Source organism: Chiloscyllium plagiosum, unplaced genomic scaffold, assembly GCF_037043375.1.
Source record: "Chiloscyllium plagiosum isolate Xiang-an unplaced genomic scaffold, Cpla_swu_hap1 HiC_scaffold_11, whole genome shotgun sequence".
Taxonomy (NCBI): Eukaryota; Metazoa; Chordata; class Chondrichthyes; order Orectolobiformes; family Hemiscylliidae; genus Chiloscyllium; species Chiloscyllium plagiosum.
The window spans coordinates 20,562,299-20,580,237 of NW_028270149.1; the positions used below are offsets into that span (position 1 = coordinate 20,562,299).

At 41.7% G+C, this 17,939-nt stretch overlaps 1 protein-coding gene across 1 annotated transcript in view; it reads left to right on the forward strand.

Annotated features, from left to right (window-relative positions):
• LOC122557391 (uncharacterized) overlaps positions 1-14,891 on the forward strand; it is a 36,883-nt gene extending 21,992 nt beyond the window's left edge. Inside the window, exon 3 of the mRNA XM_087991886.1 lies at positions 13,093-14,891. Coding sequence (XP_087848012.1) covers positions 13,457-14,734 — 1,278 coding nt within the window. The 5' untranslated portion in view covers positions 13,093-13,456 and the 3' untranslated portion in view covers positions 14,735-14,891. The remainder of the gene's footprint in view (positions 1-13,092) is intronic.
• The last annotated feature ends 3,048 nt before the right edge of the window (positions 14,892-17,939 follow it).

Genomic DNA, 17,939 nt, shown 5'->3' on the forward strand with positions numbered 1-17,939 from the left:
CAAGGATGTTGCCAGGATTGGAGGGTTTGAGTTATAGGAAGAAGCTAAATAGACTAGGCTATTTTCCCTGGAGAGTCGGAGGCTGAGAGGTGACCTTATCAAAGTTTATAAAATCATGAGGGGCATGGATAGGGAGAATAGCCAAGGTCTTTTCTCCAGGATGGGGAAGTTCAAAACTAGAAGGCATAGGTTTAAGGTGAGAGGGGAAAGACTTAAAAGGGACCCAAGGGCATTTTTTTCACTCAAAGGGTGGTATGTGTATGGAATGAGCTGCCAGAGGAAGTGGTAGTGACTGGAAGAATTACAGCATTTAAAAGGCATCTAGATGGGTATATGAGGGTTTAGAGGGATATGGGATAAATGCTGGTAAATGGGGCTAGATTAATTTAGGATATCTCGTTGGACTGAAGGGTCTGTTGATTTGGCCAATTTCATCCTCTGTCTTCAATTTGGGTGTTTAGATGATTAAGAGCTGCTGCTAAGTTATACTATAGAGGCATTAGCAAGCATTATACCAAATGGAAATTTAAGAAATAGGCTGAAGGTTTAGTAATTATAAGAAGCAGAAATGCACGGATGGAGGTTTGATCAATAGCTTGGCTGAACCCAAATGAGAAAAGGTGGTAAATGAACAAAGTTTCTTTTTAAATAAGTATTCCCAGTTGTCATCTCCATCTTGGTGTGGAACACAAAACATAGAACAGTACAGCACAGTCACAGGTACTTCAGCCCACCATGTCTGAGGTGGGCCCAGTGAAGATGAATTGGCACCTGATGAGCGGTGACTCTGATGTCGGTGGGTCCGGAGCAAATGGCAGAATGGTGACAGTGCAGGTGTCATTGTTGAGCCAGCTCAGGACTCTTGGTCAAGGCGGTGCAATGAGGATAGACTTGCTTTTAGCTGTGTTTTTTTTATTCTGAAACTATTCAAAATAGCACCGGGCTATTTTCCGCTGTTATTTCCGCTGTTATTCATTATGGAGTCAAGTGACAATAAATTGATTCATTCATGATGCCATTCCAAACTAATCCCATGTGCCTGTACATTGTTTATATCCCTGTATTCCCTGTCTCTTCATGTGTCTGTCTAACTGTCTCTTAAACATTGCTATTGTATCTGCTTCTACCACCTCCCTGGCAATGTGTTTCATGCACCTATCACCCTGTGTAAAATACTTGCTCCGCACATCTCGTTTAAACTTTCCCCCTCTCACATTAAACCTAGCCCCCTAGTATTTGACATTTCCGTCCTCGGAAAAAGATTTCCACTATCCACCCAATCCATGCCTGTTATAATTTTATATACTTCTGTCAGGTTCCCCCTCAGACTCCGATGCTCTAGCAAAAACAATCCAGCTAATACACTCCATCCGGGCAACTTCCTGGTAAACCTTTTATCTGCTTCTCTCAAGCCTCCAAGTCCTTCTTATAGTGTGGCAATCAGAACTACACACAATGCTCCAAATGTGCCCTAACTAAAGTCTTTCTAGCTGCAACATGACATGCCAACTTTCCAACTGATCTATCCTTTGACGACCTTCCCCCCGATCCAAATCTCCAACAATCTTCATATCATCTGCAAACATACGAATCAGACCACCTACCATTTTGATATGTTACAATTAACAGACATCCCAGCACTCATATTAAGAATATGTTTTGCTGTCAAAAGGATTAGCGAACTTGTAACTATTGTTAAAAAGTTCAGAGCTGTGATTCAGAATCTGAACCTACTAAAAGTGTTTTTTTGTATATTAATTCAAGAGGTGTGGCATTGCTCAAAATACCAGCATTTATTTTTCATTCTTAACTGTTCATGAGAGTGATTAATGATCTGTTGTCTTGAGGCTTATAAGAAAGTTACTTGGCAGAGTTATGTTTGATAGTTGTGTAGTTCCAGGATTTTGGGAGAAAGTGAGGACTGCAGATGCTGGAGAGTCAGAGTTGATAAAGCATGGCCCTGGAAAAAGCACAGCAGGTCAGGTAGACCTGAAGAAGAGTCCTGCCTGTTACATGGACTCACTTGCACCTCAGATGCTGCCTGACCTGCTGTGCTTTTTCCAGTGCTACGCTTGATCAACTCTGTTCCAGGATTTTAACTGTGTTTAAGGAATTGTAATATATTTCCATATCAGGAAAATGTGTGATTTAGAGGGGTACTTGTACATAATGTGATCTCAGGTGCTTGCTGTCTTGGCCCTCACAGGCTATTAGGAGTACATAGGAATGAATTCAGTTCGCATCAAGACCCTGGAATTATGAACTTTGGAATATTTATATGACTTAGATGGCTTATTAAATGCTTGAAAATGTTATGAAATAATTGTTCTAGGATACGAGGTACTGCATTTTGGGAAAGCAAATATTAGCAGGACTTATACACTTAATGGTAAGGTCCTAGGGAGTGTTGCTGAACAAACAGACCTTGGAGTGCAGGTTCATAGCTCCTTGAAAGTGGAGTCACAGGTAGATAGGATAGTGAAGAAGGCATTTGGAATGCTTTCCTTTATTGGTCAGAGTATTGAGTACAGGAGTTGGGAGATCATGTTGCGGCTGTACAGGACATTGGTTAGGCCACTGTTGGAATAGTGCGTGCAATTCTGGTCTCCTTCCTATCGGAAAGATGTTGTGAAACCTGAAAGGGTTCAGAAAAGATTTACAAGGATGTTGCCAGGGTTGGAGGATCTGAGCTACAGGGAGAGGCTGAACAGGCTGGGGCTGTTTTCCCTGGAGCATCAGAGACTGAGGGGTGACCTTATAGAAGTTTATGAGGGTCATGGATAGGATAAATAGGCAAAGTCTTTTCCCTGGGGTCGGGGAGTCCAGAACTAGAGGACATAGGTTTAGGGTGAGAGGGGAAAGATATAAAAGAGACCTAAGGGGCAACATTTTCACGCAGAGGGTGGTACATGTATGGAATGAGCTGCCAGAGGATGTGGTGGAGGCTGGTACAATTGCAACATTTAAGAGGCATTTGGATGGGTATACGAATAGGAAGGGTTTGGAGGGATATGGGCCAGGTGCTGGCAGGTGGGACTAGATTGGGTTGGGATATCTGGTCGGCATGGATGGGTTGGACCGAAGGGTCTGTTTCCATGCTGTACATCTCTATGATTCTATGATTCTATGACATTGGATTTGACTGCAATTTTTCCTAACTTCTATCTTATTAACATCCTCCAGATGTGCGTATCTCATAATTGTGCATTGCCTTGAATTTGCTGTTGACTGAAATTATGACGAAAAATAATTTTTTTCTAGTTTTCTTAACCAGATGATGTTATAACTTAAAGGAACTCGTTAAAATTTGCAACTTGATCTGGAACTTCTTCATTGGTTACATCATTCACAGAGTTATCTCTCCTCTTTCCAAAAAAAGTCTCCTTTTTATGTAAAAAAAAAGTAACCTCGTTTTTCATGTCTCATTGTGAAAAATGTAAGTGGAATTCAATACGGTCATATGGATTTGCTGATTTTTGACTGTGTTTTCTTCTAGCTTACTGTTTCCAGTGGTGTGACCTTGACAACACCACATAAACATTTTGACAAATGCTGACATAGGTAATTCAACTTATGCCATTGTTTTTCTCTAGACTGAAATTCTCAAATTTCTGCATAATTAAGTGGAAATCATTTGCTATGCAGAAAATGTATTGTAACATGATTTAGAGGCCTGTGGATCAGTGATACAAATCAAATCTATCATATTGTGGCTCCAGTAAGATCCTGTTCTCGAAATAATTATTGATTTGTGCAATTGGGTTCAAATGCAAGAGACAAAATTCAAAAATAAGAATATTAGAAACAGGAAGGAAAGTGACCAAATTTATTCAACTGTTAGTTTGTGGAAGAAACCAACAGGAACTTGAAGTTAGGACAGGTTCAATATGTTTGATCTATTTTTAAAGGAAAGGAGGGACAGTGGACCATAAAGAAAAAAAAGCAAAGTCAAATTTGAGGTCAATTCAATAGGTCTTTTAAAATTAACAGCAGCAGATCAGTGGAGCGATCACCACAAAAGTCAGCACATGGCACTGCAAAGTTTAACCTAAATTTGATTTTTGGCCTCAAATGTTTTAATGGGTGAGATCTGGGTTCAAGCAAACATCAGGAACCCTCTAGTGATGACATATAAAAGCAAATGGAGTCAGCTCTAATGCTACCAATGGGACTACAGGTAGATCCTACTCATTCGAACACCATAAAATACAAACCTTTTCAAATACATTGGATGTTCCTCCAGTGGCCACCAGCAATCACTTTAAGAACTATTGGTAAGTGCCCTTTAAACCTTGTACAAATAAACTGAGGTTGCATGGCACAAACCACTCAATCATGCTCTATTTTTGTTATCCGGGACCTCAAATTGGAATTTTCGTAGAGGTAACAGGTAAGGTTAATAAATGTTATGATGTTAATATGGTGTCCATGGACTTTCTGAAGGCATTTGCTACAATGCTGTACATCAGACCTTTAAGCAAAGTTAGAGCTCAGGGAATAAAAGAACTAGCAACGTGGATCAAAACTGGCTGAGTGACAGCAAATAGAGAGGAATGGTTATTGTATGTTTTTCAAGCTGTGGGAAGACTTATTGGGGATTTCTCCAGGGTTTAGTGTTGGGATACTTATTTTTACTTGATAAACATTAATGATCTAAACCTGGTTGTATAAGGCACTATTTCAAAATTTATAGATTATACAAAAGTTTGAAGTATTATAAACAGTGAGGAGAATTGTTGAAAAGTAAAAATATATGAGGAGGTTGGTGGAGTGGGTAGATAGATGGCAGAAGATGTTCCATGTGTAGAAGTATGAGGTGATATCTTTCTGTCGGAAGAACATGGATAGAGAGAATAAAATATAATGTACAAATCTAAGAATGGGTGCAAATGTGGAGGGACCTGGTAATTATGTGCACAAGTCATTAAATGTGGCAGGACAGGTTGAGTGAGCAGTTACAGTGAATGTGACTTAGTAATTGGGGTGTGAAGTGCAAGAGTAAGGTGGTTATGTTGAACTTGTTTGACTTCAGCTGCTGTTTGCTGCCAGAACTGGGTACTGCACTATAGGAAGGGTGTGAAGACATTGGAGAGAATGCTGTAAAGACAGAATAAATCCAGGGATCAGGAATTTCAAAGTGATATGAGGAAATTATTTTTCACACAAGCAGTTATGCAATGCACTGACTGAGCTTGTTGTGAACATAGTTCAATTGTGGTATTCGAAAAGGACTGAGACAGTTATTTGTGAAGGAAAAATCTACAAAGAAGGCATGAAAATGACATCAGGTAAGATGCTAATTTAGAAAGCCCTGCATAGACACAATAGGACAAATGGCTTCCATTTGTGCTGTACAATTCTGTGATTTAATGAACTGGCATATGTCCTTGACAGTGATAAACTATTGTCCCAATGCCTCTTACAGCCTGATACCCTTGACATGAATAAATGCTATCAAGTGCAATGACTGCCATCAAACAGGGAACAGTGATTTTATTTATTTCATGGTGTGTCCTTGTACAATGGGCAAATTTAAGTTAGATTTCTTCCATTCTAAACATGTGACCCTTCGTCTTACCCTTTCTCTGTTCCTAAAGTATGTCTAAGCTGCATTTCCAGAATTGTTATTGTTTCCTTATGCCCTTTGGGTTGACTCTGACAAGGTGGCCTGAGTTTTTTTTAATCAGGATTTTACCAGAAAGCAGGTGTAATTTGAAAAGTATTGGTATAACATTGGCTCACATAATGTCTTAGTTCCTTTAGGAACTACTCACCAGAAGGGACAGGAGAAGCCAGTTAAAAATTATGGAAATACATCAAAAGATATGTTTCCAGCATTTGCACACTACCAAGCTGTGTGCAATTGATTCCAGATCATCTCAGACATACATCATCAAAATGTGATGGATGGAGGCCTCATTGATAAATTAAATGACAAAAGAGCATGTTATATGATCATTATGTTATTGATCACCAAGACTTGGTTGATATTTTGAAAAGTTTGAATGAATAATTTTAATTTCACACTGGCAATCTGAACATCACCAGCCGCATTATACCTTGCAGAGGGCAAAATTCATGCCCTGCTTTATTTCTGCCGATGTTACAGATTGGAGGGGGATCCAAACTTTGGTTGACTTATGGCTTCTTTATTCCTGACTGTATGCTCTGCAAAACACACAGCTTCAAAAACTTCAAACTTAAAGGCAAATTACACGTTATGATGCGAGCATACAAATTATTATTTATTTACATTAAGCATTTCAGTTACTATTTTAATGGAAATATTAACATATTTATTTCACATCTCCTAATTTCTCCACTAAAATAGAGAGGGGAAATTGAATATGAATCTTTTGCATGCCCAATATTTTACAGTCCATTTCAGAACAGTTTTCTTTAACATAGTTTCAAATATGTTTGTGTTCTTAAATATATACCCTGAACTCATTTGGCTCCAATTAATACAACAATAGATCATTAGCCTGGATTTTGCAGATGTAACATATGAAACTGTCAGTGTTTATACACATTTGATATTCAGAGCTGAGAGTCTGCAGTTATGCAGTTAAATACAGAAATGCAGAGGTTGCTTTCAATGTTTTGAAAAACTGAAATTTCTCAGTGCTGTGGAAGTGGAATAGGAGCCAGCGAGATGCAGTTTCACACCAGTTGATCTATGTCTTCTGAAAAACTCTTGCCCCTGACCTATTTTGATGCAGGCAAGTTCTGCAAGTGGGGTGGCTGACAGATTCTTAGCGTTGGCTTGCTGGTAGTAAGTTAGACAAACTAAACTGTTGATTGAGGGCACTCTTAACGATTAAGAAATAATTCTGAAAGAATGTTGAGGTTATATTAGTTTCACCCAATCTGATGATGTCAAGCCTAATTTTTGTGCAAAGACAGAGAGTTCTACTCCAAATGTAATTCTTTGCAACTCTCAAGTGCCTTAAAAATTAAGCGTGATTAATGGTGCAGTTATACTTGTTGTTACCATCTTGTTAACTAAGAGTAGTGCATTTTCTGTAAAGACTCTATGGTGATGTATCCTCTATGACTGATTATTAAATAAGCCCTACATAAAATATAGACAAAGGGGGATTGCTGGCAGCAAACAACTTCAAACAATTTGAAATATATGCCAGCTGAGGTGGCAGATACTATGATGTGTCAGTAGTGGCAATCTGAATAATGCAATGTGATTAGCAGTGGTGTGTATTAGCATTTTATACAAATACCCTCGCCACAAGGAGAAGAAGATCCTGAAGAAAATAGTATTTGAAGACAAAAGAGCTTATCACTTCAACAACATTATGACTTTTAGATTAGATTACTTACAGTGTTGTGGGATATAGATGAATTAATGTTATTTCTGCAATTATAAGTTCTGATACAGAACAAGAATGAGGAAATATATATATTCAGCTAAAAAAATGAAACGTTAGCATGAGACATGATTATAGAACAATGGTAGATGTATGGGCAAACAGGAAAAACATCTGTTTCCCACTTGTACGGAGACACAGGAACAAACCCTAATTAAAGAGGTTATGAAGGTCAAAGTGGCCTCCGGATAGAAATAGATGCTGATAAAGAAAGGATATGCCTAGCTGTGACCTGTAGTAAGCTTGAGTCAAACAATCTTATGGGGGGCCAGAGATAGGCATTTGTCACGGACAAGGCCGAATAAACAGAAGTTGTGGGATCAGTCTTAAGGAAATGAATGACGTAAGCGGAGGATGGGGGCAAACAATGAAATAAGAAAAAAATATGGGGATTCAAACTATATAAATTTCGAGAGTTTGTTGGATTTGATGTGCATTTGTCATTGTCTTACCTGGCATTAGACATTGTACCCACTTGCAAGTGTACAAATAAAGCGGCACTACTAGTTCAGATTTTTGGTCTCGGACTGAAATTATTGAAGTGAGTGAGCTTTTGTTTCTCACAATTGGGGGCTGTCCGGGATTTTCTTCCATCACCAGGGGGAGTGGCTGGCCTTGGACACTGGGAAGACGCGTCCCGTTCCCCATTGAGGAGCGGTCTCGTGTCCCGGTTTGGTCTGCTCCCTTGGGTGACTGGTGTGAATCCTACAAGAGAGACATCTGAATCAGATAGTGATAGGAGCTCGATAGACGATACGGCGGCAAAAGGGGCCAGGCAACTCTGTGCACAGACCAAGGTAAGAAACCTGACTTTTAAGTATTGCCTTGGTGGCCGGGAAAAGAGGTATTTACTCACTGAGGGACTAGCGAGGGCCCCAGGAAATGGGGGGTAGGCAGAGTAGCTGTCATGGAGGAAAGGAAGAAAGAGTCCCTGGTAACATTCCTCCTGAAAGTCCGTTGGGGAGGATGTTGCGGGATTGTACAAGGGCAAAAGATAAAAAGACAATGATTAAATATTGTTGTTTAGGATGGACCAAAAAACCAATCCTTCGTCCAGCTGTCTTCTGGCCAAAGTATGGTTCAGACGAGGATTGGGTCTGTCAGTATTTAGGTTTGTATGTGAATGGAAAACAACCTTTTAGTCAAGAGGAGGCGGACTATGCGTCCTGTTGGAAGGGCAATTTGGGAATGCTGTTAGTAAAGACAAAGGATTCCCCTTCTGCCCCACCTAGTCTCTGGGATCCTCTTAACTGTTTGCCCCCCCCCCCCGTACCATAAAATCAGGTTAGGTGAACATGGGGAAGGAGGACAGACAGACAGACAGGGACAGGGAACAGATGATTCACCAGAAGAGGACGAAGGGGCAGGGCTGGGGATGTTGTTGTTCCTGACCCTCAATCCTCAGCAAAAGAAAGGGAAGCTACAGTAGATGTAGAGGAGGCTTCCAGAGAATCAAAATTAAAGCCTAAGGGGGGAAAACAAAAGAAAAAGGGGAAGAACGTAACGACTTCAGGAGGTACCCATAGGGGACAAAGAGGTTGGGTTTGTAAGTGTCCCCCTCACTAGTGGGGAGGTCAGAACATTTAAAAAGGAAATGAAGGTCCTGGTTGAGGATCCGGTGGGGTTGTCTGAATAAATTGATCAATTTCTGGGGCCAGTCTGTATACGTGGGCTAAGTTAATGTCTATTTTGAATATACTATTTCCTGAGGAGGAAAGGGGACTTATACGAGGAGCTGCTATTAAAATATGGGACAGGGAACACCCGATTGGAAATGGGGATGCTGGACAGGGAGAGGTGAAGTTTCCCCTCAGAGACCCCCAGTGGGAAAACCAAAACCCGGAGCATAGAGAAGAAATGAGAGAATTGAAAGACCTGATTCTAAAAGGAATAAGAGAGGCAGTTCCGAAGTCACAGAATTTGACTAAAGCCTTTGAAGTTAAACAGGAGAAAGATGAGACTCCCTCAGCTTTCCTGCAAAGATTAAGGGACTCAATGCGGAAATATTCTGGAATGAACCCTGAGGACCCAGTGGCACAGGGTCTTTTGAAAGTACATTTTGTGACAAAAGCATGGCCAGACATACAGAGAAAGATACAGAAGATAGAAGGATGGAGCGAAAAACCATTAGATGAATTGTTGAGAGAGGCACAGAAAGTGTTTGCAAAGAGGGAGGATGAGAGACAAAAACAGAAGGCGAAAATGATGGTAGCTACAGTTGATGAGATAATTAAGAGGAGAATGGAACCAATAGTGACCAATCGGAGCAGCGGGTGGCAGCATGTAGGACAGAGAGGGAGAGGGAGAGGACAAGGGGGAGCATTTGATAGAGGGTTTGGGTGACAGGGGCAGAGATGGAAGTCTCCACAGGCAGGATGCTATTATTGTGGAAAGATAGGGTATTTTAAGCGGGAGTGTCCTGATCTACAAAGGGAAGAAAGGGCAATTCCGCTTATGAATTTTGATGAAGAATAGGGGTGTCAGGGGCTCCTGCCCTCGGGGGCCAACCAGGAACCCTTGATAAACTTGAAGGTGGGACCCTGTAGGGAGGAGGCAGTCTTCCTAGTAGATACGGGGGCGGCACGGTCATCGCTGAATTTTAAACCAAAGAAAGCAGAAATGTCAACACGATCAATTACTGTTTCGGGGGTAAAAGGGGAAGGATTTACTGTTCCAGTATTTGAACCTATGATGATAGAAGGCCCTAAGGATAGGGTCACAGGGGAACTGCTGTATATCCCTGATATAGGAAGTAACTTACTGGGGAGAGACTTAATTATTCTTTTAGGACTGGAGATTGGAATTCAGGAAAAGGAATTAGTTGTACAACTGGCAATGTTGACAGAGGATGCAGAGAGAGAGATAGACCCTATTGTATGGGCTAGAGAAGGGAATCGTGGAAAACTACAGATCCCTCCCCTTTTAATAAATTTAAAACGGAAAGGGGACGTTATCTGTGAACGACAATACCCTATTTCCATAGAAGGTAAACAAAGACTGCAGCCAGTAATTGAGGGACTGATTAGAGATGGACTGTTGGAGCCATGTATGTCTCCTTATAATACCCCAATTCTACCAGTGCGGAAATCTGATGGAACTTATCGATTGGTGCAGGATTTGAGAACATTAAATCGAATAGTACAGATCAGGCACCCAGTGGTGCCAAACCCCTACACGTTATTAAGTAAGATCCCTCATGACCACAAATGGTTTAGTGTGATAGATTTAAAGGATGTCTTTTGGGCTTGTCCCTTGGCGGAGGAAAGTAGGAATTTGTTTGCCTTTGAATGGGAAGATCCCAAGACAGGACGGAAACAGCAATACCGATGGACTGTGCTCCCCCAGGGGATTACGGAATCCCCGAATTTATTTGGACAGATGTTAGAACAAATATTGGAGAAATTTAGCAGCCCCAAGGGGACTACCCTTTACAGTATGTAGACGACCTCTTAGTATCAGGAATAAGAAGAGAAAGAGTAGTAGAAGCCACCAACAAATTATTGAATTTTCTGGGCCAGCAAGGACTGCGAGTATCTAAAAACAAATTACAATATGTGGAGCAGGAAGTAAAATACTTGGGACATTTAGTGAGTGAGGGCAAGCGAAAGATAAGCCCGGAACGGATAGAGGGAATAGTGGGGATGCCACTGCCCAGCACTAAACGGGAGCTACGCAAATTTTTGGGTCTAACGGGATATTGCAGATTGTGGATAGATTCCTATGCTCAGAAGACTAGGAAATTATATCTTAAACTATTAGAGGGGGAGCCAAAATGTTTAAATTGGGATGATGAGGAAAAAAGAACTAGTTGAGAAACTCAAAAGAGATTTGATTCATGCCCTCATGTTAGCCTTACCTTCCCTAGATAAACCTTTCCACCTCTTTGCCACCGTAGATAAGGGAGCGGCTTTAGGGGCATTAACCCAGAGGTGGGGAGGGATGAAACAGCCAGTAGCATATCTTTCAAAGCTATTGGATCCAGTATCCCGAGGGTGGCCAGAGTATGTGCAAGCCGTGGCTGCCACTGCACTGTTGGTGGAGGAAAGCAGAAAGCGTACGTTTGGGGGAGCCCTAATATAAAGCACTCCACACCAAGTGAGAACAATCTTAAACCAAAAAGCTGGGCGATGGTTGACAGACTCGCGGATTTTGAAATATGAGGCGATACTGATAGAAAAGGATGATCTAGTGTTGGTCACTGACAATTGTTTAAATCCAGCTGCTTTTCTTTGGAAAGGGGAAGGAGACTCTCCTCAGAATCCAGGGCACGACTGCCTTGACATTATTGAATACCAAACTAAGGTCCGTATGGACCTGAGAGATGTTCCACTTCATGCAGGGGCTAGACTTTTTATAGACGGATCATCCCGGGTGACTGAAGGGAAAAGACATAATGGGTATGCAGTTGTAGATGGGACAGAAGGTAGTGTGGTGGAGGCAGGAAGGTTGCCGAATGGGTGGTCAGCTCAGACCTGCGAACTCTATGCATTGGAGAGAGCCCTTAGGGCATTAGAAAATAAAAAGGGAACAGTATACACTGACTCTAAATATGCATTTGGTGTTGTGCACACTTTCAGAAAGATATGGCAGGAAAGAGGACTGATCAATAGCCGGGGGAAGGAATTAGTTCATGAAGAATTGATTAAATGGGTCTTGGAATCTCCATTACTCCCCCAAGAGATAGCCGTAGTGCACGTAAATGGTCATCAGAAAAGAAATGAACCAGAGGTTAGGGGAAATAGATTAGCTGATGAAGTGGCTAGGGAAGCCGCCCTGAACCCACAAGAAGTGGTGATTCATTCCCTAATACCTACTGTCCCAGGTCCCAGGGAAACTCCTATATTTACTGAAAGAGAAGAAAATGAATTGAGAGATTTAGGGGCTACAAAAAGAGTAGATGGGCATTGGAGGTTACCTGATGGAAGGGAAATGTTAAACAAAATGACGAAGCAGGAGATTATGGCCATTCTACACCAAGGCAGTCACTGGGGAGTACAAGCAATGTGTGATTTAGTTCTTAGGGAATATGGATGTAAAGGAATATATACCATTGCTAAGCAAATATGTGAGGGATGCATAATATGTAGAAAGGTAAATAAAAAGTCTTGAGAAAACAGGCCCCGGGAGGAAGAGACCCAGGATTGAGACCCTTCCAGAGTATACAAGTAGATTATACTGAACTGCCTAGAGTAGAAAGACTAAAATATATGTTGGTCATAGTAGATCATTTATCTGGTTGAGTTGAAGCACACCCCCTAGCTACCACCACTGCAAATGGGGTGTCTAAAATAATATTAGAGCACATAATTCCCCGATATGGGCTAGTGAACTGTATAGATTCCGACCAAGGAACTCATTTTACCTCTAAAGTGTTACAGGGGGTAATGAAGGGGTTGGGGATTTCCTGGGAGTTCCATACTCCATGGCACCCGCCATCATCAGGAAGAGTTGAGAGAATGAACCAAACACTCAAACGACAGCTCTCTAAATTGATAATAGAAACCAGACTCCCTTGGACCAAATGTTTACCTATAGCTCTCTTGCGAGTACGAACAGCCCCAAGGAAAGATTTGGGACTATCCCCCTATGAAATCTTATTTGGATTACCTTATCTGGGAACGAATGGAGAATTGCCAATTCCCAAAACTAAAGATTTGTTTTTAAAGAAGTATATACTGGGCTTGTCCTCCTCTTTATCTTTCCTCAGAAAACAGGGTCTATTGGCACAGACTCCGCCCCTTGAATTCGCTGTTCACCCTATCCGGCCAGGAGATTGGGTCTTAGTAAAATCATGGACAGAGACTAAATTGCAGCCGGACTGGGAAGGGCCGTACCAGACTCTTTTGACTACTGAAACTGCAATAAGGACGGCGGAAAAAGGCTGGACTCATTACACTCGGATCAAAGGGCCTGTGGACCCTCCAGTTGAGGAAGAAGTCTGGACAGCCGAATCAACGCAAGACCCGCTGAAACTCAGACTAAAGAGACTTTGAGTAACTGACTATACAGTGGCGGCGCGAGCGCGGGATTATTTCTGTAAGATTGTATATTAAGCCTTTTTGTGCTTCAGCATGATGATTAGAATACTGGGAATGCTTAGAGTTATGATGCTAGCCCTCTTGGTATTGGGATTTTGTCAAATATCATTTTCATATGTATTATTAATGGTTCCTGAGTCTGATAATTCACAAGTAATAGACACTGGTGCATACAGCTTAGTAAATTGTGGGAATGTAGCTAATCAGAGACAATACCGCAGCTCAGAGATACATCTTAAGTCCTATGGGGATGGCCTCGGGGATGATACCTGGTATAATGGTCTCGTCACAGTACACCGGGCCCCCTTCCGATCAGCTTGCGATTGTCTCGATAAGAAGTGTAACCCAATATACTTAACGATAAGGAAAACCACATGGCACGAAGCAATTTTGGGGGGTGGCACTTATGAGATACAATTAAATGAAACATTTGGGATTGAAATGAAAGCAAATGGGAAGGAGTTTGTGGGCTGTTGTTTTCGAATTAGCGTAGGACAGGGAAAACAGGTAGAATTACTGGGTAATAAGATACAACCCTTCACCCCTCCCGATGATCCTAAAGTAGTAAAAATTATAGAGGTAAAGGATTTGAAACAGACCATCGAAATAGAAACTGGGTACGGGGATGCAAATACCTGGGTTGAATGGGTAAAGTATACTGTAAAAAGTCTGAACAAAAGCAATTGCTATGCATGTGCCTCCGGTAGGCCAGTGGCCCAGGTGGTTCCCTTTCCGCTCGGGTGGAAGCGAGACAGGAAGGGCATGAAATGTATGATAGCCCTGTACCAGGATGAGACTGCATGGAATGATAGGAATTGTACCTCCCTATCTCTGATGTTCCCTCCCTTGGAGGAGAAAGATGCAAAAGTTCCCCCCACATTTTCCGCCGCAGTTGGAAATCACATGTCGTGTGTGCGCAGGCGAGGTACGAGTCGGTCGAAAGATTTGGGGGAGCTGAAATTATGTACAGAGATTAAGAATGTTACCGAAATGGAGAAGGGAGGGAACTACTCAGCACTAAAGGTTCCCCGAGCGGATCTGTGGTGGTACTGTGGAGGCAAAATATTGAGACTCACCCTACCTCCGGATTGGAGAGGGATATGTGCAATTGTACAATTGGCAATTCCATTTACCTTGGCATTTGAGAAGGAAAAGATCGTAGGGAAAACGGGAAGGGGTAAGAGATTACTGTTAGATACTTCTTTTGATGACAGGATTTATCTTGATTCGGTAGGAGTCCCTAGGGGAGTACCTGATGAATTCAAAGCTCGTAACCAGATTGCAGCAGGCTTTGAGTCAGCTCTCTTTTGATGGGTAACAATTAATAAAAATGTAGATTGGATAAATTACATTTTTTATAATCAGCAGCGATTTATAAATTATACAAGAGAGGCGGTTAAAGGAATATCAGAACAGCTTGATGCGACAAGTAGGATGGCATGGGAAAACAGAATAGCCCTTGATATGATTTTAGCAGAAAAAGAGTGTGTGTGTGTGATGTTAGGAGGAAGCTGTTGTACCATTATTCCTAATAATACTGCGCCTGATGGTTCAATTACTTGGGCCTTACGGAGATTGACTACTTTAGCAGAGGAACTGGCTGGGAATTCAGGAGTAGACACATCTCTCACGGGATGGCTTGAATCTTGGTTTGGGAAATGGAAGGGGGTGGTGGTTTCTATCCTTACTTCCCTTATAGTAGTAGTCGGGATATTGGTGGCCATTGGCTGTTGTATCATACCCTGTATACGAGGGCTCACCCAAAGACTGATTGAAACAGCCTTGGTGAAACAGATGCCCCTAAGAGGGAATCAGACAGAGGAACTTTATCGACTAAATAATAAGAGATGAGTGAAACCAAGATGGATGAAATCTCTGAAATGATGATTGCGAATTTTGGGAACGATGTTTAAAAGAAAGAGACAAAAATGCAGAAGATAACAAATGGTAATGAAAAGAAAAAGGGGAAATTGTGGGATATAGATGAATTAATGTTATTTCTGCAATTATAAGTTCTGATACAGAACAAGAATGAGGAAATATATATATTAAGCTAAAAAAATGATACGTTAGCATGAAACATGATTATAGAACAATGGTAGATGTATGGGTAAACAGGAAAAACATCTGTTTCCCACTTGTACGGAGACACAGGAACAAACCTTAACTAAAGAGGTTATGAAGGTCAAAGTGGCCTCTGGATAGAAATAGATGCTGATAAAGAAAGGATATGCCTAGCTGTGACCTGTAGTAAGGATGAGTCAAACAACCTTATGGGGGGCCAGAGATAGGCATTTGTCACGGACAAGGCCGGATAAACAGAAGTTGTGGGATCAGTCTTAAGGAAATGAATGACGTAAGCGGAGGATGGGGGCAAACAATGAAATAAGAAAAAAATATGGGGATTCAAACTGTATAAATTTCGAGAGTTTGTTGGATTTGATGTGCATTTGTCACTGTCTTACCTGGCATTAGACATTGTACCCACTTGCAAGTGTACAAATAAAACGGCACTACTAGTTCAGATTTTTGGTCTCGGACTGAAATTATTGAAGTGAGTGAGCTTTTGTTTCTCACAGTGTGGAAACAGGCCCTTCGGCCCAACAAGTCCACACCGACCCTCAACCCTCCCAGACCCATTCCCCCTATACCTAACACTACAGGCAATTTAGCATGGCCAATTCGCCTAACCTGCACATTTTTGGACTGTGGGAGGAAACCGGAGCACCCGGAGGAAACCCACACAGAGAATGTGCAAACTCCACACAGTCAGCCGCCTGAGGCGGGAAATGAACCCAGGTCTCTGGCGCTGTGAGGCAGCAGTGTTAACCACTGTGCCACCCACCACTTTTAAAGTAGATTGAAAGTCAGTCAGCAGCTGAAACACAATTACTTCTAGAGAGAGTTTATGCCAGGAACAGGGCAAGCTCAACACTCCAAAGATAAACCTTCACCCAGAAGCTGTTAAGAGGATTAAGGAAAAAAATGTGGACTAGTGAAATAGTCCCTGTAGATGACAATACAGGTGTAAAATGAGATATCCCAAAGGGAAAACGTAATAACTTTACAAATATGGCACAAAGACCAGAAAATGAAGGAAAGTGAATTTAAAAGACAATTGTCATCTCTCACATTAAACGTTGCCACTATGAAGATTAGGCTCCATGAAACATAAATGCACAAAGATGGTTATTGGACCAGAAAAGAAGTGAAGCTGGAACTGCAGAATAGGGAAGGTACGGACTTTAAGAGCAAATTTAGAGAAACAGTGCTGCAGAAAAAAACAGGAGAAACTAAATATCTAAAAGGATTAGAGCTCAGTAATTAAGTTGTGATTTTTATATAGAACATAGAACAGTACAATACAGGAATGGGCTCCTCAGTCCACAACATTGTGCCAAACATGACGCCATATTACACTACATAGGAGACTCAAATATCTGGTATTTGATTACCCGAATCTCGGATTATCTGGCAAGATTGCAAGGTCCTGATGCTTGGCCAAACATGATGCCATATTAAACTACACAGGAGATTCGATTATCCGACATTCGATTATCCGACATTCGATTATCTGAACATTCGATTATCCGAACATTGGATTATCCAACCAAATAGTCCTTGCCCTTGCTGTTCAGATAATCAGATAATACCTTTTTGCCTGCCCTTGGTTAATATCGCTCCATTCCTTGCATGTACATGTGGTTATCTAAAAGTCTCTATCAATTCTACCTTTACCACCACCCCGGCGATGCATTCCAAGCTCTTAACACACTCTGTGTAAAAAATTTGCCACTCACATCTTCTTTCAACTTTCCCCCTCTCACCTTAAATGCATGCCCCTGAGTCATAGACATTGCAACTTTGGGAAAAAGATTCTGACTATTAACCCGATCTATACATCTCATAATTTTTTAGACTATTTTTTGGTTTCCCCTCAGCCTCTGCCCCTCCAGAGCAAACAACTTGTGTTTTTCTACCTCTCCTTACCAGGAAACCTCCTGGTAAATCTCTTCTGCACCCGCTGCAAAACTTCTTTCCTGAATTGTGGCAATTAAAATTGAGCGCAATTCTCTAAGTATGGGCTAACCAAAGTCCTATAAACCTGCAACATGACATCCAACTCTTGTACTGAATACCCCGCCGAATAAAGGTGATAAAAACAATGACTGCAGATGCTGGAAACCAGATTCTGGATTAGTGGTGCTGGAAGAGCACAGCAGTTCAGGCAGCATCCAAGGAGCTTCGAAATCGACGTTTCGGGCAAAAGCCCTTCATCAGGAATAAAGGCAGTGAGCCTGGAGCGTGGAGAGATAAGCTAGAGGAGGGTGGGGGTGGGGAGAAAGTAGCATAGAGTACAATGGGTGAGTGGGGGAGGGGATGAAGGTGATCGGTCAGGGAGGAGAGGGTGGAGTGGATAGGTGGAAAAGGAGATAAGCAGGTAGGACAAGTCCGGACAAGTCATGGGGACAGTGCTGAGCTGGAAGTTTAGAACTATGGTGAGGTGGGGGAAGGG